The following is a 19,899-nucleotide window of genomic DNA, read 5'->3' on the forward strand; positions in this document are numbered from 1 at the left end:
TTGCACACTTGGCGCATAACGCAATTTGCACCTCATCCGGCGTGCACGATCCTGCCCTCAACACACCACGGGCGTTCAATTATGCAAAAATGACATCGAACGAAGGGTGCGTGTATGCGTGTGTGTGTGTGTGTGTGTGTGTGTGTGTGTGTGTGTGTGTGTGTGTGTGTGTGTGTGTGTGTGTGTGTGTGTGTGTGTGTGTGGAAATGGATGCAATCCTCCGTATCTCGGTGCTTACAGGACCGCGAAACCATGGCTGAATGGTTGCATAATATGTGTGAACCATCTTAGAAATGCGAATGCTTCAGTGCCGCAATTGAGGCTGAACGGGGAAGCCCACCGGTCCCAAAACAAAACACAGTGCAAAGTAGTAGTCTCCAACAGAAAAGGGAAAACTTTAATTGTAATGGAAACCAACCTCCCGGGACCATCCGGCCTTCGTTTGAAGCGAACCTGCTGCTTGCATAATCGTTACTCGCCTGTGTGTTAAGCTAGCCGAGCTGCTCGAGACCACTGTGTCGTCCCCTCGGGTGGCTTTGTCTTTGCTTGTGGCATTGGGTGAAGTTTTAGCCCCCTTACAATATCCGCCAGCACATACGCCGGCACACAAGCGAATGGTAATGGTCTCGTCCCTTCATCCATAATGCATTAGGAGCGGCAAAACGTCCCACGAATGGTGGTTAGTTTTTGTTCACGCTTCACAGCACGCCCCGGCTTATGATGATCGTTTGTGTATCGATAAGCGGACGCTGACCGCCCATCGCAATCACAATTCGAAGAAAACCATCCCCGGTAAGCCACCGGTCGCTGTTCAACCGACGGCAAGGACCCACGCTACCTCAAATCACCGCCCGTGCGCCATCGGCCAACGATGAGGCAGCAATCTCACAGCCATACGGTCCACCCGCTGCCGCCGGTTTTGCGGTCGGTCCATAATTTATAACGCTTTATCTCTCTCGCTTCTTGGGGGAGGGGGGGCGGCACTACGCCGATACGACGTTGCGGCTCATTTGATATTTATTTATTTCCTCACATATATTAAAGTGCCTCGGATGATAATGAGCACCGGGACTGACCTTTGCGGTTTCCTGGTGAATCATTTCACACCGCAACCGCTTCGACAAACTGTTGTTTCTTCCCCCCCCCCCTTCCAGCAGCAGCACACCGCAACCAATCCGACCCTCTCTGGTGGCTGGCGGCTTCCACTCGAATGGGCTCCACAAGATCGGTGGTCGGTGGTGCAAATCAAGGTGAAGATTTTCGCTCGAAAGTAAACACTTCCGGCTTTTGGGCTTGGTGATGCGGTGCCGGACCTTATCCATCTCTTTGTGTGTGTGTGTGTTGAGGGGCGAGGTTTTGACCGCCCACTAATGTCCTGCTTAAATACGTTGCTTCAAATGTCCTGTATGCGGAGCGCCGGCGAGTGTGTGTGTGTTTAGCAATGATGAATGTTTGCAAATGGGTGAGGCATAATGGATGCCTTCGTTTATCCAACGTAAATAAGCCAACATTCGAGAAGGACGAGTTAAAATCACCTTTCAGGCTTCCTGAGAGAAAATGAAACGGAGTTGAAGGTGTAAAGTTTCCGAGAATCTTAGGTGGCAATTAATCAGTCGCCCTTTTCTAGCAATGTGTATCGAAAAAAAAGATGGCTTTCTGTAAAGCAAATCACATCGGATGGTGCGAATTACCTAGCATTGTGTTACATTTGTAATCCGAAGCTTATTGCTGTGTTTGCCCAACCATACAATGTCCTTGGCGATTCATTGGCTTTTGCGCTATTAGGATGTTACGTGAGGACTGATGTTTGTCAATCGGTAGATTACACACGATTAGCAGTTTATACGGAGATAAGCTTTCCAACGTAGAGGTTTTGGCAAGGTCAATCAAATCAATTTCTGACCAACAGTATTTCTGGACCATTTTTATGTGCCTTAAAGTATGCAATACGCATGTCAAAATATTAGCTTTTTTCCTCCAATGCGCAATGAATAACATTTTAAGTCGCAATGTGGGAGAAACCTGTTTTTAAGTATACAAAACACGACGCCAGCATTACTAATCGATTAGTTGATTAAGACGAATTTTTAATTACGATGAAATACACCCAAAAACAAAGGCATTTCTTGTTTAGTTCAGATAGTTTGGATTCAATCGTAGCGCGTTGGCTGCTTACAGGAAGAAGCATACATGTACGTTTTTTCTTTTCTTCAGTTACATTTGTGTGCTGTATTTGCCAGCTTTGCTACTCGTTGATTCATCGCAGACGATTCTATGAGACGGACGAAAACGAACCATTATCTTGACGTATGTAGGGCGTTGCGAAACCCTTGGACCTTGACTTTATCTGCTGTGGTGCCGTAAATAATGTTCGTGGTAAAGGAAAGCACGCTCAGCATGACATGAATATATTCGTCGGATGACTTCTATGTGCGCCTATGTGTGTGTGTAAGTGTGTTTGTGTCATAAAAAAAGGAAATAGAGAGAGATTAACAGTAGAGCGATGGCAAACTGCAGGAGCAACACAACCAACACAACCTTTCGTGGAAGGTAAATTATACCGTACGTTACTGTCCGGTCGCTTTTTCACAGTTCGTTTCCGTATTCGTCATTTTTCCTTCTTTTTTTCTAAACGAGCACCGTCATCATGCGTGCCCGTTTCGTTGGCCATTCCTACGGCAAGCATTGAAGGTACCGGTTTCGAGTGATGCTCGAGCAGGCATAATTTTTATGCAACCATTGGCGCAGTTTGATGGAACATTCATAAAAGGATCCATCGCGAGAGAGAAGCACCAACTGGCTATGGCGAAAGGCAGACAAACAACAGGGAGGTTGAGGCTAATTCGCAACGAAAGCTCGGGAGCATCGTATCGCTGTCCCGACAGCGGGGTGAAGTATGCGGTGCAAAGGAAGCAGAACACGAGGCTAATGTATTTTCCAGCGAGTGCGGAAAGTTCATCCATCTGATTCAATTTGTACAAACTGTACAAATTTAATCATTCAGATTGCGACCGTGACCTCCATTCCATTTAGCGTACGCGTAGAAACGGCCGTACCGTGCGCCAAAACTTCAATGGGGCGGCGCTCCGTTTCAGCAGCTACAGCGTGTAGTAGTTTTAATACCGTTTTAAATCCCTTGCTTGTCGCTGTACAAATGGAACGCCCTTTCACTTGAGAGGTTCGTTTCATATTCAATTTTATTATTTGCCATCTGCATCGCGCAGCACTGCACTGCATCGTCCGTGAGTATTGTTTTGTTATTTTCTCGTTGTGAGCTGGAGTATACTTTCAAGTGAGCGACATTTCCACATCGACACGTAGAAGGGTACTTGAGCTGCAATAAAAACAAAACAATAATCAGCTTGTGAATTATAGTTTACTGTGTTTTTCTAGTTTCACTTGAGCTTTAACTTGGAGCGTGCTTCGGTAGCTATTCTATAACGCGTTAAAACGTTAAAAATCTTTAAAAGCTTTAGTGCTGCTGTGTGCGGAAAGGTTATTGCAATCCTTAACGGATAAATATAATTTTCCACCAAATCAAAAGTTCATAAAAAAATAGAATAAATTTTAGTATTTGGCTTTATTGTCATTGCTTGATAATATCTTATTGATAACCATGGAAATATTGATAATAATGGTCAAATATATTAAACGAGAAATGTCTGAAAATGAATCGTTTCCATTGGGGAACTAAATTGTTCACTGATGGAAGCAAAAAACTTCCTACTTTAGTCTTTTTTGAAGAAGATAAGATTGAAGAAGATGTAGCAATATACCGAATCTTCCATCTACACTTTCTCGTAATCCTATTTACTGCTTCAGACTATCTACCTTTGGTACGATCTAAACGACAACAAAAACACTCTCTGTACTTTATAGTTTGCTCTGAAATTGGGTTAATCTTTGCATAATAACGATATTGCGAAGAAAAAAATCTTTGCTTGCCTAAGCGGTGTTGTTTGTTTCATTTGTATCCGTGTGTGTATGTGTGTGTGTGTGCTTTTTTCTGCTTTCTTTCGCTGCACTGTGAAGACCATTAAACGATGGGTAAAGTTAGCGACTTCGGGAGCGCCCAACCGCACTACCGCACGGGTGACTTCCGTACCCTGGGAAATTAGAACTTTTCCAATAAATTATCGTACCGTGTGGCTGCCAAGCCGCGCACTCGGCATGATAGCTTCGCTAAGGGAAAGGAAAGAAAAGGGTTGTACGGTGGGCACTGATGAACTTCAACCGGGGTTTGGGCGAGTTGTCGAAAGGCAAGGAACAGGTGGTGATTATGTCGCACCGTAGGCACAGCCGACCGGTGTTTGTTGTTTGCAAAGTGAAAATTTTATATTTTCTCCACCGTCCACAACCGATGGTCAATAGTTGCTTGCTGGGCGGTAACTTTTGATGTGTTTGTGTGCTGGTGCACAGTTTTTGTCCCTCTTGCAAACGAACACTTTTGACAGCGAACGGAGCAAACGATCAAACCAAAACCAAACTTACCTGCCACGAGGGAAATCAGCGAGAAAGCCACACTGCTGAGCGTTTAAAGATGCACGAGCGCATAATTTCCTCGAGCGCCAGCTTCAAGCGGAAGGCACACTTACACACCCCCTCACACGCTTACACGAAGTGCGCTCGGGAGGGGCAAATTCCATTCCACCGCAGCAAGGTACCGGGCGTCTCCATCGTGGCCTGCGATACTTCAACCGTAACGTACCGGACGCACGGAAGCATGTCCCTTATCGCGGTACGGTACGTTATGATTGAACGTGAAAGCAGCAGCTACCTGCTTCAATCTTACACTCCACACACACACACATACCAGTGCGATACGGAAAGAGCATAGCGGCGTAAAGGTGTATGTGGCACGGCGTATTGCATTGCTGCAGCAGAAACCCTTTCCGTTTTTTCCGACAACTTGCGTCAGTCCTTTTTCCATGCCTCGATGTATGTACGTGTGTGTGAGGGTGTGTGTTTTTCACGTCGATTTCAGCGGGGGGTAAAGTTTCGCACACTTTATGCACTGCACCCGTGCGAAGTTAAAGCCAGAGCCAGGCGAAGGAACACAATGGAACGGAAGCGAACGATGTGGCGCGCGGTAAAGTTAGTTCCCGGCAGATGATGAAGATGAAAGGCACTTCATTCTTGCGGTACGGTTTGTGCTCGTTTTCCCTTGTTTTTTTTTTGTGAATGTGGTTGCGCAGGTGGAGATGATTTATTGGGTAACTTCATTCCACGGACTGGCGCATTCCGCTGCCGGTACGAGTACGGGAGTACGCAGGCAGCGTGAAGGAACGTAAGCGCTACCTGTATTCATGATCTGATTAAAATTGTATAGTAATGCAGAGCACAAACACTTACGTGCAAAAGAAAAGATGTACGAGTAATGTTTGGTTTCGTTTATGCGCTGCCTAACGAGCTATCTGCTGCATACCTTCAGGCGTTTATTTTTTTGCATACATTTAGGTGCTCGGCAATATCTACGCATGGAACGATAGGTAATGAAACCACCAATTAGGGTGTTTAAGATATTTTTATATTGCCTAATCTCATTCGATGACCTCAACTATCGTTCACTTGATGGTTTTCAGCTTTAATCAACCCTTCCAATGGTAGATATCGTAAACCACTATCAAGATAACGCTTACGTTCGGTGCATATCCTAGCATTTAATTATACATGTATCCATGCCCCGCTGGACATTCAACCCCACCGGGCTCCACAGCCCGGTTCTTATTTTATTCGACATCCTTGTAGCCCATCATAACCCATAACGACTGAACCATATCACAAACACACACACACACATACACACACTCTCACTAACCATAACTGCTTTTTCCAATCATCCACTTCCAGGTTCCACCGATGAGCCGGTTCGGTACCAGCGCCCGATAGCAAGTGCATCACGCACATCGATTCCGTTGTACGGAACGCCCCCGAATGGCAGACGCTAGCGGACCTTACACCTTACAGTCGTAGTCGTAGCCGGCCGGCCGTTCGCGCACTCCCAACCCACCTAGCGATGGATTTCCATAAAGCGCCACCGCCCCGGCCCCCGAGCCTGGCGACAGCCCTCTCCAAGGCGAACGGTATGTTAATGAATTTGTAATGGGCGCGCGCCACCAGGGGCGATCGTGACGATGGGCACCAAGTACGTGCCGGAATGAATGTTAAGGGCCTTCCAGAACAGTGGGTTGAATGGTGGGATGGGGTAGGGGGGGGAAGAAGTGTTTGAATGTGTAATCAACTTCAAGCGCTGACGACATAATATGGTTATATCGTTTACCGAGGGATGCAAGGCGGCATGTGGTAAAGGGTTAGGTGGGCGTCGGAGATGCCTTTCAGTGTTCAAGGCTGGCAGTGTGGCAATAGGTGTAATAGAGTAAACGATTCATCGGGACATCGGACGGTCTTTATTAGATCGCATTTGCTTGGATGTAATTACAATTATGCAGTACAATATTTATGCTAAAACTAGAATACTCTCCGGGAATTTTGAAACGGTAGTTTGTTTGATGAAACTCACGACATCTTCTCACAAAATGGAGCATGTCAAAGATGCAATATGGCAAAGACTTTCGGAAAACGATCACAATCTTTGCAACTAATTTTTTTGTTCTTTAATTTTGTGTCATCAATCCAATTTTTCACGAATTACGCTAAATTCTAATAATAAATGGATCATCTCAATTACTTGGCTCGATTTTTTGTCAGATTTATCTCTTTTGATATTGTTCAACATAATTTTGCCATTTTCTACAGTTTTACGCTTGATAACGATGATTTAGACTCAAGTCTCTTTAAACAGGTGAGATTGAAGTTACATAGTATTTTTCTATAGTGAGATTCTTTAGAGATGTGACTTTTCTTCTGAGCAAATTTAATCATGCTTTACAAAACATTGTGTTTGATTACAGCGACTGTCCACAATTTTAAAACACAGCAATTACAGAAAGCAATTGTTTCAAACGTCATTTTAATCACTGCAGTGGTTCAATCACTGTAACTAGTTAAAGCTTTCCATACGAAAGTCCAATTGTATCTCACTCCTTGTGTATGTGTGTCAGTTGGATGATAGCAAACATCCATCGTCAGAAACTATGAACACCGACCACTCCCCCTTCCCCAACCGGAACTCATTTCCATTGCCACCTCTTTTCATGCTCTCTTCCCTTTTTTTTCTCTCCACACCCTCGTACGCTTCATCATACCATGAAACCACCAACAACCGAACAAACGTTTTCTCGCCATCCATCCGGATGGTTTCCGGTTCCCGAATCGTCGCTGGCAAATCGTCCTGATCCTGCTCCTCATCATCATCATCTGCGTCATCATCGCCACCGGTCGTACTTCCGTCCGTCCATTGCCGTGTCTGGGTGTGCGCGTGTGAGCAGATGTGTACGATTATATATTCATCGACAGCGGCAGTCCCGATTCGTACCTGAGTGCGGACGTCGGCAGCATCGGTAATGAGACGTTCTTCAACGAGTCCGCGAACGCGTTCGCCAACACCACCGACCTCGGGCCGGTTCCGGCCAGCATCAACGGTACCGCCGACGAGCCGCTCGCCGACGTGATCGTGATGGCGATCACCTCGCTCGTCCTCGGGCTGATGATTTTAGTCACCGTGATAGGTAAGCCAAGGTCAGGGAGAGAGAGAGAGAGAGAGAGAGGGAGAGCGAAAGGTTAAGGGACGGCAGTCAAGGGAGGTGATTAAAAATGAAACGGATCAACATTGCGTCCGGCCGCCGTTAAACTGCCGTGCCATGAGCCGGGAATGGCCCGCTCCACGTGTGACCGTTTTATTCCATTCGTGTGTGCGGATTTGTGTGTTGTCAGTCAGGCTGAAATGATAGCGCGTATGTGTGTGTGTGTGCCTTTTTGTCCTCTCCGCTACTCTTCTGAGCGGCCGCTACGCAGTGGATGATTTTATGCACGGTTAGATGAATATTTTAATGACTATTTGCAAGCGTATCATACGCCACTGCGCACCGGGTTCATGCATTATGCAGCTCGAACGTAAGCAAACGTTAATGCAACGAGTGGATTTCGCTACCCTTTTTTGTGTGAATGTGTGTGTGTGTGTGCTTTTTTACGGTTCACAGTTTAAACTAAAGTATATTCATTCTGCTTTAAGCTGCTTAGTTTGTTGTGCCACTTTACGTTATTCATTAATTGCACCCATTGCTTGTTGGGATTTAACTCTTCGACTGCAGCCACTGGCGACAGCAACAACAGTTCGCACACATTTCCCCATACTCAGAATATATAGTCCTTCCTCTTTTTCGTCACACGGGATGTGTTTTGCCCAGAAGCAATCGACGTTCTTTGACAGCCTATTCTGTGCGAGTATCTCAGCCTAATTACTGCCCCTGCTGCTCAAAACGGAGGTGCAACACATCCGTTTAGGCTTCCTCACGATTCTTCATCTTTTTTTCAAAACTAAACAGAAATCCAAACGCAACGCGGTCGTACAGTCGTACTTCTTCTACAATACAAACCATAACGCGGGCGCAATCTCGTCGCATTTACTTTCCACTATTTCACTTTTCCCTTCTTTTTTATCTCCCCATCCCTCTTTATGCATTCCGCAGGAAACGTTTTCGTAATAGCCGCCATCATTTTAGAGCGTAATTTACAAAATGTAGCTAATTATCTGGTCGCATCGTTGGCCGTCGCCGATCTGTTCGTGGCGTGTCTGGTGATGCCGCTCGGTGCCGTGTACGAGGTAATTATTCGCAAGCCCCACTAATTGTTGTTTTTTTGTGTGTTGTCTCTCAGCCACCGCTTCTCGTTCGCTTGCTTGCCTTCTTCAACCGCGCTCGTTGCGCTTTTATACATTTTGCCTGTGGAGGAAGGAATCCTGCCCGCCCTAGCTGCAGACGTTTAACTTACAGAGGCAGTGCGCTTAGCAGGGAAGAACGGGTTGACGGGGCTATCGCCCGTTTGCCGTCCCTCAAAATTGTTGTGCATTTATTTTAATAAATAGGAGGCAAAGTGTTTTGAGGAATTAAGCGCACTTAATTTAAACGAGCGATTAAATGATGCCACAGTAAAGTAGGCTTGCAGTGCATCTGGTATAACTGTAGGCGCTTTTGGTACAGATGATGTTTAGATGCGTAAATAAGTTTAATTTTTTGTGGCGAAGCTGTATGAAAGAATTGGTTTTTATTTATTATTATAAATAGAAGGTACAGTCTTAGCACCGAACATGTACACCATTGCAAACAAACAAACATAAACACACTTCACAATAAAGAAGCGAATGCAAGCAAGTGGCATAACTTTAGGCGCTTTACGGTTAACATTGTTTGACAAATGCGTAACATTTATCGGTTTGACCCCTCGCCAGATAAGCCGTGGTTGGATCCTTGGCCCGGAGCTGTGTGATATATGGACGTCGTGCGATGTGCTCTGTTGCACGGCGTCCATACTACATCTAGTTGCCATCGCAACCGACAGGTAAGGTCATTCAGCGCTAATGTGCCGTTTTGCTCCGTAACCTCAAACATGTGAAATACCTTTCACCCACCCTCGAAACCAGGTACTGGGCGGTGACTAACATCGACTACATACACTCGCGAACTAGCCGGCGTGTCTTTACGATGATCTTTCTCGTTTGGTTCGCGTCCGTGATCGTCTCGCTGGCGCCCCAGTTCGGCTGGAAGGATCCAGAGTACCTACAACGAATAGAGCAGCAAAAGTGCATGGTCTCGCAGAACATTGCGTACCAGGTAGGGCTCGCCCGACGACATTCAGAAGGACACTGAGAGAGAGAGAGAGCTTGCCAATCGGTTTCTTTTTCATTCACAGGTGTTCGCCACGTGCTGTACGTTTTACGTTCCTCTCTTTGTTATCCTAGTGCTGTATTGGAAAATCTATCAAACCGCCAGGCGGCGGATACACCGACGAGGGCCCAAAATACCGGCTACACCGAACAGTAGCAATCAGGTACGTCCTGAAAAAACAGGCTACAGTTTTCATTCATTTTTCATTCAACCTCTTTTTACGATTTTCTCTTCAAACACACTTCCCGGTCCACCAGGAGGAAACACCAAAACCAAAGTCGAAGATACGCTTTCACCTGAAGAAAAAGTTCACCAATCCCACCAAGTCGGCCGTTTCGTCGCTCGGCCTGGTAGAGGGCAACTCGACCAACACGGTCAACACGGTCGAGGACACGGAGGACAGCACCGCCAATGCCGCCGACCGGAAGGGCCTCGAGACGACGTTCAGCGGGGACGAGGTAAGCAGCACGCGTGCACCGTGTGTACCTCTCGCCCTCCCCTCAAAATCATTAAAATTCAACAAGCCACTTCATCTGAGGTGACAAAACTAACAGCACTTCACTGGGTCTGAAGTGCGCGAGAGCGGAAAAGATTGTCAAACCCTGCACCCAGCTTCGTGCTGCCAGCCCGTGCCGCGCAAATGAAGACATTGCCGGTGCCGGTGCTTGTTGCAGGTTGCGCTAGCTTCCGTGGCAAAGTTTATGCAAAGTGCGATGCCGAATAATTGGTCGGTATTATCAAGCGAGCGGCGCAAGTGGTTATTCGGCTACGTGCTTGTGAACACTTGAACATTTTAAAACGATGTAATGAGGACGCGATGGTTTCCCGTTTTCAAGAGTAGTTGACGCAAATGCTGTTGAATCGATTATCGATTCGTTTGGAAAGTTGGGCTTTGGAGTGGGCCAAGTTTCAAGGGCTACCAAAGTGAGTGGGTGAAAATTGCCCCAAAGTAATGCTGTTGAGAGTTTTTCGCCCGAAGGTATGCAATCGTGTTCGCTAATGGGGCCTTTTAAGCCTTAGCCATTTTGATTAATTTTTATTACACTGTACCGTGTTCCGCACTGTGTAATGAAACGGTTTGAATCGCATAAAATGCCGTGTTGGAATCAAATGAAAATGATTTAATTATTGTTTCAAAGCGAAGAAATTGTGCTTGCTGCCCAACCCAAATGTTTTTCCTATTTTAATGAACGTAATGCTCGTTGCACAAACTAGCGCTTCCTCGAACGACCGATGGCAACGACTGCACAACACATAGCCAAACGTAACGTTTCCATTCACTGCTCAAGCTCAAACACTTGAAGCACAGCAAATTGAATTTATAGTGTTGTTTTATCAGTTCCACTTCATCGGCGCCCAGTGCAACGATGATGTCCCGAACCCGCACACATTCCAATCAGTTCGATCTTCAGCGAACTGCATCCAGTGCATCCTTCGCTTGATTCGATTTCGATTGAGCGAGCCCTCGCAGAGTGGGCGCCAGCGCCAGTGCGACCGGTGCGAAAGAATACACCCTTCGCTCCCGGTGTGTACACCATTAGTCGACGCAAGCCACCCGGAATGAAGCACCCTTGGGGAGCTCGGGCAAATTTCTACACTATTTATGCACCGTTCCCACTGCCACTGCACGGTGCACTGAGAGTGATGCGAAAGTCCCAAACTACGGTCCGCCTTTACGTGTACCCTCGTTTTCTTCCCTTTTCTCTCGCCACGCAGGGCAACGGGACGCCGCTGGGCAACAATCAAATACCGACGGTGTCGTACGAGGTCACGCACCAGCAGCTGGCGCAGGCTGCCGGCTGCTCGGAATCGAACAATAACAATAACCCGGGACGGACCGGGTCTGCCGGCAAAACCAGCCCGAGCGGTAACGGTGGCACCCTGCCCGGCCCCACCTACCCGGTGCAGGCCGTGCACGCCTCCTCGCCGCTGCTGCCACCCCAGCACCAGCACCACAATGCGGCGACGGCGGCAAAGCAACCGGCCGGCACACCCACTGCCCACCTCACGCCCGGCAGCGCGGGCAGTGGGCTGCAGGGGGCGGGCGGTGGCTCCACCCTCAACATCGCCAGCACGCCGAACCCGCAGGCCCAGGTCTCGAAGCGCAAGGAAACGCTCGAGGCCAAGCGGGAACGGAAGGCGGCCAAAACGCTGGCCATCATCACCGGCGCGTTCGTCGTCTGCTGGTTGCCGTTCTTTCTCACCGCGCTGCTGCTGCCGCTGTGCGAGAGCTGCTCGATCAACGACACGGTCGCGTCGCTGTTCCTCTGGCTCGGCTACTTCAACTCCACGCTCAACCCGGTGATCTACACCATCTTCAGCCCCGAGTTCCGGCAGGCGTTCAAGCGCATCCTGTTCGGCACCCACCGGTCCGCCAACTACCGGCGGGGCAAGCTATAAAGCCGATGACGAGCTGGCGACGAGCGGGCGGAGCAGGAGCGAATGCAGCCACGGTAAGTACGCATCATTGGACAAACGAGCCGGACATTTTAACGAGCCTCGATGCACCCGCCGGGATTGATGGAATGGAAAGTGCATTGCATTGTGGATGGTGGTGGAAGGATGCGTGTGAGCGCGGTTGTTACATTGCAGTGTGATTATTTGTTCACAATTCAACCATAGCCCGCGTTTCAATAGCTTTTCAATCAGTGTGTTATCTCGATGGTTCTCAACACAGTCATATTTTAATCTGTTTTATACACGTCCTACGATGCATCATGAAATCAAATCAGTCAAACCGAACAGCAGATAGCGTAATCGATCGGCAGGAACATCGAAAATGTTGAAGATTACGTGCTCTCAGGCTACTTGAAATCTCAAATTTCAAGTTGGTTAAGTTTTGGGTTATTCAACTCTTAGCTGGGGCGTTCCTACAACAAGAAAAGTAAACTCAATCCACATCTATTTTATTATTTCTTTAAAATTAATTGATCATGGACAATGACATGAACATATTGGGACTGCTAAACTTCAACATTTCCCTCCACTCTGCAAGAATTCAAACTTTTCTTAATACCTTAAACTGCTCGCAAAAAAAACTACAGTTTGCTTCCCGGAATTTAATCACGCGAAAGCCAATCCCGCTGTTCGTCTTTCCCCTTTTCTTTTTCTCTGCTTTTTTGCTTGCACACTTGGGAATAAGAAATCCATGCTCCTTGAATACCAAAAACAACAACAACAAAACCATCCTAAGTGGACGAATTTGAAAATAATTGACCATTACGGGCCGGCAATCCCAAACGCTAATGAACCGTAACCAGGGCTTAAATCCAGGGCGTCCCAAAGAATTGATAGGATTCGAGGGCGATCGATTTTACTCCGAAAACGAAAAAAAAACCACGTCACAAACCATTAAATCGTGTTTTGTACAGCAGCGACCTCGGTTCCCTTTCTTCACCTTTCTACTTTGTGGTTATTTTTTGCTTTCAAGATCGAAAAAGGATACCCGATTTTGGAGCGCGTTTCGTCTGTTGCAAACTTTCTTAGCTCAAAACATTTTTGCATTAATCCTGTCACGCGCATTGCACTTCACAATCGATGAAAACCAGTCCATCGATTGTTGGGATTGTTTCGTATGGGTCTATTTGGGCACCTAACACCAAATAACACCAGAATAAGGGTTACCATTCCAGCTGTACCATTTGACCTTTCCCAAACGCGCAAATGTGGATGGATCAATCAGGCTGTTTTTCTCTAGAGGACCGCTTTACAAATCTCAACCCATGCTTGACCTCTCGGCGCTTTGCACGGATTGCAAAATTAATCTGTCTTCACAAATTTAACGCACACCAATCGTGCCGTAAAATCTGCTAACACAAACACTCGCACACAAACAGGGAAACAGGCACAAGCAAATGAGGAAGAAAGAAGGCTCTTTCGCCTGCAGCAGAAGAGACCATTCCTCGTGCCGTTCCTTTCCCAACTGGGACAAGCTGGCCAGCTATCGCTCATTAACTCTCAGCGGGTCACCAGCGGAGCCATCCACCGACCGCGCGTGTCCGGGGGTTTTCGACGGGTCTCGTTGATTAGTAGCTCATAAAAGCCGGGTGCTCCCTTTAACCCGGATCTGGCCCCGCCCACGGTCACCAAAAGGGCACGGGTTTCCGGATTGCAGCACGCTTCGTCCGCTTGCCGGCGGGTCCCTTCGGGGCAAAAAATTAATTACACTAGCACCGGAGAGAGATCGGCCAGCCTTCGTCGCTGCAGGAAAGCAAAAAGAAGAAACGCTGTGATCCCGAAGCCTTTTTTTTTTGTTCAAAGTGATCCGGTGCGGTCGATAGTGCGTCACCCTGAGATAAGAGGGCTCCGGGACCGGGAGGGGAAAGTGCAGTGCAAAAGAGAGGGACGAACGCAGTGCTGAAAGAAACGGTAGCAGCGCTGGTTTGTATCGCCGCTGGGCAAAGTGGCAGACAACAGAGCGGCTAGATAGCGAGCAAGCAGGCAGGAAATGAGGAAAAAAGGCAGCCAGCCAGTAAAAGGAAGATTGGAAAAGCGCCTTATAGGACACTCCCGACCTGCGCCGTTTAACTTCCAGCACACGGTATCTTGCGAAATCGAAGCAGCAGCAGCAGCAGCAGCAGCGGACAGTCGAAAGGGATGTTTTTCATAACACAAAAGAATCGCCAAGGAGTGGGAAGGGCGGTACGAGGGTAGCTTGGATAAAGAGGCGAAATGTTTCAGACCCACCCCTGGAGCAAACTATTCAAACCTGATATTGCCTTCGAACGAGATCTTCTTCTGCACGAACCAACTGCAGTGCCGACGTCTTCTTTTTAATGGCTTCTTTTTTGCTTCGCTCTTCTCACTGCCCATCCATTTCCATCCTCAAAGGGACACCATCCCCCCACCCGGAGGAAGCCGTTATAATTCATTATCATTCGATTTCATCTCGGGGGGAAATTAGTAAATTTCATGATTGAATTGAATTCCGTTGCTTTGTATGCCGGAACAGTGCCAGGTCGTCTTCATGCCGACGGTTTCTCGTGGGAGTGTTACGACCCGTCCAGCCCACGTAAGGAAAGATGAAACATCAGCCCATGCCCAGCCCCACCATGAGCCAGTACCGGTTTGTCGATGGGGCATGTCTGTGTGCACGTCTCACAACAGTTTGCTCAAAACACAGCAACGATGGCAAGCTGGCAAGGGAGCGGGCCCGATGGATGAGACCATTGGTTCGAATTCGTTTCACTCTTTCCTACCAAAACCCATCCCCATCTTTACTATCCTTAGGGAATAATGTCATCGTAAAACTGGCCTTCCACCCATCGCTCCTACTTCCGTGTTTCTCCCTGTACTGCGATTTGATTGCCGTTTGCACATGATTGCGCATTAGTTCAGGAGCTTCAACCGAGCCGTTAAACAGAAAAAGAAGCAATAAATACTACAAGATGCAAATGATACCAATCTCTGCTTCGACCGGAAACAACACAAACGAGAAGCAAAAGTTGATGATATCTTTACCCCGCTGGAGTCATTTCAGTGAGGGATGAATAATTCGATTTGATGTTTTCCAGTCGTTTACCAACACGCCAAACGATTGTCTTGTAAATTGCTTCGGTAAAACGATGTACGTCGGTGAAAACGTTCAATGGTAACCCAATCAAGGCCCTAAAGCCGCTTATTCGCCTAATGGTATGCAAACTGCATTACAACTTTTGCTTATCGAATGCATGGAATGAACCATTACTTTTACACCAATCATTCGAACGAAGATGTTCGGCCAAACAAACACAACGGTAATGCAATGTTTAAGCCTTCTTCCTCGCAGTGCTTTCCCGCTTTGCCGTATGTAACGGCGACCACCAAAGTCACTTTGGCTGTAAAATTTGCTCAATTCTTTTGGTTCGATCACCTACTACGATGCTGCGAAAAGGTGTAGTTTTACTCGCTTGCACACTGCTGAGCTGATGTTTTCACTTATCAAACGGTGACGCCGCGATGCTCTGCTCAAATATTAGCAAACAATTTCGTTCCATTTGCCGTTCGTCCCAATAACGCTCGTTCGATTTGCGCCGTGGAAGAATAAACCCCCCCCCCGGGGCAAATGGTCTAGCAAACATTATCCGAACGATCACGTTTGGACGATTTGAAAAGTTGCTGCAATTGAACGGAAGAAAAAATGCTTCCACAGTCACAAAGTAAGCAAAGCAAATGAAAAAAGATCATACACACAAGTTTTACTTTGTTTTTTTTTCAATAGAAAAAGGTGCACAAAAGCTTAGTTTTCCCTAAAGTTTGACACATTGGCCGTTATGGAGCTTTTTTTGTTTTGTTTTGTTTTCGCTCGACTTGCTGTCAAGCGCAGCGCACTCGCTTGCCAAAGCGCAAACCCGCTGAAGTACACGTACACACCACCCTCGTTGGTGAGGTTCAGGAGAGAAGAGGGACAGCAAGCAAAAAAAAACGGCCCTGGTTCAATATTTACCAATTCTATTACCGATGAGAAGAGTTTCACAATGTTTGCTCTCCAACGATGTGTGGATGGTGCAGTGGATCGGCACAAAAAAGGGAAGAGGAACCGTTTCCGCAGCAGAAGACTTGCTGCATGCATACTAAAACCATCATGCACAGACACATACACACACACACAGCCATGAGTACTTGCAAGGTCACTACACTAACGGGAAAAGATCGACGCATCGACGGTCAGTGTGTGCAGAAAGTGGCGAAAGCACGAATAGCGTTCTCCGAAACGAACGAATTGTTTGCCTTTTCATATCCGATTTACTGTCGGCGTGGCCACTCAACCTCACTCACTAATGGAACGTGTATGTGTGTGTGTGTGTGTTTGTGTATGTTTGTACTTATATTACATCAACCAAAGCAGACCAAATGGTCCGTGTGTCCATTTGGGCAGGATAAAGTGCACACCGGAACTGAAGCAGTGTGATTAACTTTCCGAAAGTTTTTGACTCCAGAAAGTTGGTATAAACTTTACATGCCGGCTTCCAGCCACATGAGGGGATTCATTTTAGCAGGGGGAGCAAAGGAAGCAAGTGCATCCGAGAAGTGGATCCGCCTCGCAAGTTTGATAATACTTCTATTGAGGGCAATGCAGCACATCATTTACAATGCATTTGGACGGGTGAGTTATTTGTATGCGGCGCATTCGAAGCTCGGGCAAATTAAAAATTGAGGGACTGTTGTGTGAGCGCTAATGGTGTTTGTAAAGTTCTACGAAAGTTGAGTTGTAAAGTTCGGCGAGGCTTTCCTTCGACAGACCGTTGTTAAAATCAAAATAAAAGCATAAATAAAACGTACACTAACTTGCCCTTAAGCGCCTACACATCTTGCAGTTAGCTAGTACTTTTGGGACTCAAATGCACCGTACTTCAAGGCGTATTCCGATTCATGACATGTTCAATTCCGCATTGAAAGTTATTCTTCCTGGTAGCCAGAAAGTAACATAAGTAATTCGCGTTACCCTTTGTGGTAGGTTCGGCCGCGCTTCTCAAACCGTTACGGTGAGTCAATGCGCGGAGCGCAGTGAAAGGGTGTGGAACGAGGAAGGGGATCGTACGGAACGCGACACCAAAATGTATACACATTCGTCGCGTATCGGTTACGTCAACCCGTTCACACTTACGCTAAGTTCGAAAAGAAGCACTTGCTTACGTCGGCGGAATCGCGGACTGGATCGACCTTGCGCGTCGAGTTGATGACCGAGGCGGAATCGGACACCGTGGGAGAAGTTGGGTGGAACTGGTGCAAACGTGCACTTTATTTCGATGAGGGTAATGCTGATCGGTCAACTGACTGAACAGCTGATAACCAAAAATGATTATCAAATTGGGCAGAGCCTTCGGCGGAATCTGCAAATTGGTGAGATGCACCAGAGCACGAGTGATCTACGTGTCTATGGAAGGTGAACTGACTTCTCCATCAGTTCGAGCTTTATTTATAACAAATATGGTGTGAAAGTTGTGACACATTTGGCAACCAGATGTTTGTCAAATGTGAGCTTTCATTTGGTTTTCCGGGTTTGGGTTTTTACAGGTGTTTCTTAAATTATACCTAGCGTGCCTGTGTTTTATCAACTATCCGTGCATTGTGGATGTAGCGAACGTTTTCCTGTTTATGCCTGGGTTTTACGGAAGTTTAATTGCTTATCTGTGGCGCGTTTTCCTTATTTATGTTCTGGGGTAAAACACGAGAACGTTTACGCTTCTGGTGTTTAACGTTTCTTTACCTGGCTTTTGGCAATGCTAAGTTAGATGTGACCTACTGTTAGCAGTAAATCTGCTACACCTTCAATAGAATTTGTATGGCCGGGACTGCTTCGTTTTGTTTCAATTGCTGTCAATATTTAAAGCAATTACAATTAACTTTTACTTTACATTATCATTGTTGAGATATGGCAACAACATAACTGCCAGCAGGAACGAACTAAACAGGTATAAATTGTTTCAAAATTGCATACTTGCAGGCGAGTTCTGAAGAATACATTGCTGCTTTGTTCTTTGGCTTTTCAAAAAAAATAATAACATTACTGCCACTGCCACGCTGCAATGCTGCACTGCTTTGCAAATGCAAACAAAACTGTGTGCGTTAAAATTCAAACGAAAGGATGGAGTTAAAATTCAATTACACGAGCACACAACACACAGCACAGTGTGCATGCTTTACATTTTCATTATGCTATGATGCACATGATTGATTCCCCTACCTTCCCTACACAGAGCTTTTCTCCGTCTTCCCTCAAACATTTTCGGGGAAAAGGTTTGCAAAATTGTTGGTTCATTTCTTTCTGTGTAAGTGAGAGTGTTTTTTTTTTTATTGTTTTTCGTCCCAAATTCGCAATTGTAATTGAAGCAAAATTTGAATTAATTTTAAATCAACATTCCATTCGCGTGTACAGTTTTTGACTTTTACCTGGCAACCCTCTGTGGATGGTGCATGCGAAGGCAAGCTTACCAACCAGGGCAGTGTGTGATGAAGCCGAAGTTTACACTGAACCAGTAGGAGCTTTTTTTGGCGGGGTTTTAATTTTAAAATTCCACGATACGCTCGACGACCACAGAAGCTTCCGTTTGTGCGAATGGAAACCGCAACAACAGCAACAAAAACGAATTGCATTTCGTTTAATTTTCAGCCAACTGTAAGCTTGTGTGCTTCCAAGAAGCAGCCCACAAAATGCACGAAACGTTTGCATTCAATCAAACCACTGCTCGCTACTCACACGAAGCGTCGGCGGGACGCAGAATGTGCAAACGAAAGTGTCCAACAATTTTGCTACACCCAACCGAGCGGACCGACGGACGATACAGCCCCCACGGAGCACTTTCCGCTCAGGCATTCTTTTGTGAGAATAGTTCCCTTTACCTTTACCGGTGCTTTTTGGGTGCACAATAAAATGGAGGTGCACTTTCCTTTACCCGCTCGTAATTGCTTGCTTTCGAAAGATTTCGCAACGCGCGCGCTGAGCTGGCAACCATTGAGGGTGGGAAGCTGAGCGTGCTCGTTTACACCAGCAATGGGGCTTCTTCGGCAGCCAGCTACAGTGGTGGAACTTTCGACCAAAGCGCAAAGCGTGACCCAGAGGTCAAATGGTCTATTAATTAACGCTTCACGATCTGCCGGGCATCACGGGCAGGTAGTAGTCCGGCCGGCCAAAACGGTGAGCAAAATGGCACAAAATGTCTTCACTCCACCCACTCGCCCGCGCTTCCACCAACTAAAACTTCCCATCTGATACGGGCCGGTACCATCACGATAATGTTCACCTCTTACCATACCACCAACACCTCCTGCATATTATACCTTGCGGACTATTTATGGCCCCTCGGAACCCTGTCACCGTCGCCGGCGCGAAAGGTGACTTTTGGTGCGGCTTCTTTCGCTGGCGATAGTTGACGATAACGCTCCTGGAGCGCTCGCGCACACGGAAGAATAGCATTTTTGCTACCTTCTCGTCTGTTTTTTTTTTTCTTTTCTCCCCCTCCGTTTGCACGATAAACATGTCGTAATGAACTTTGGAGAAGTTTTTCAAAACCATCCCAAAACCCTGCGCTGCACTAAAGCAGCGCTCTAAAGGACGTGGAAAGTTGCGCCACCGAGCGTACTGCCTTCGCCGGTGCTTAACCGGTGTGTGCACGGGAAAGCTTTTATCCGGGAAAGC

The 19,899-nt window shown here is 46.9% G+C and overlaps 1 protein-coding gene across 2 annotated transcripts in view; it reads left to right on the plus strand.

Moving 5' to 3' along the window:
* Positions 1–19,899, plus strand: part of LOC120893768 (5-hydroxytryptamine receptor-like) — an 82,538-nt gene that overhangs the window by 47,993 nt on the left and 14,646 nt on the right. For both annotated transcript variants that reach the window (XM_040295865.1, XM_040295864.1), the window contains exons 3-10: positions 5,851–6,083; positions 7,389–7,628; positions 8,589–8,722; positions 9,347–9,456; positions 9,539–9,728; positions 9,808–9,945; positions 10,040–10,240; positions 11,499–12,235. In XM_040295865.1, coding sequence (XP_040151799.1) covers positions 6,017–6,083; positions 7,389–7,628; positions 8,589–8,722; positions 9,347–9,456; positions 9,539–9,728; positions 9,808–9,945; positions 10,040–10,240; positions 11,499–12,182 — 1,764 coding nt within the window. In that variant the 5' untranslated portion in view covers positions 5,851–6,016 and the 3' untranslated portion in view covers positions 12,183–12,235. The remainder of the gene's footprint in view (positions 1–5,850; positions 6,084–7,388; positions 7,629–8,588; positions 8,723–9,346; positions 9,457–9,538; positions 9,729–9,807; positions 9,946–10,039; positions 10,241–11,498; positions 12,236–19,899) is intronic.

This window comes from Anopheles arabiensis, chromosome 2 (genome assembly GCF_016920715.1).
Source record: "Anopheles arabiensis isolate DONGOLA chromosome 2, AaraD3, whole genome shotgun sequence".
Classification (NCBI taxonomy): Eukaryota; Metazoa; Arthropoda; class Insecta; order Diptera; family Culicidae; genus Anopheles; species Anopheles arabiensis.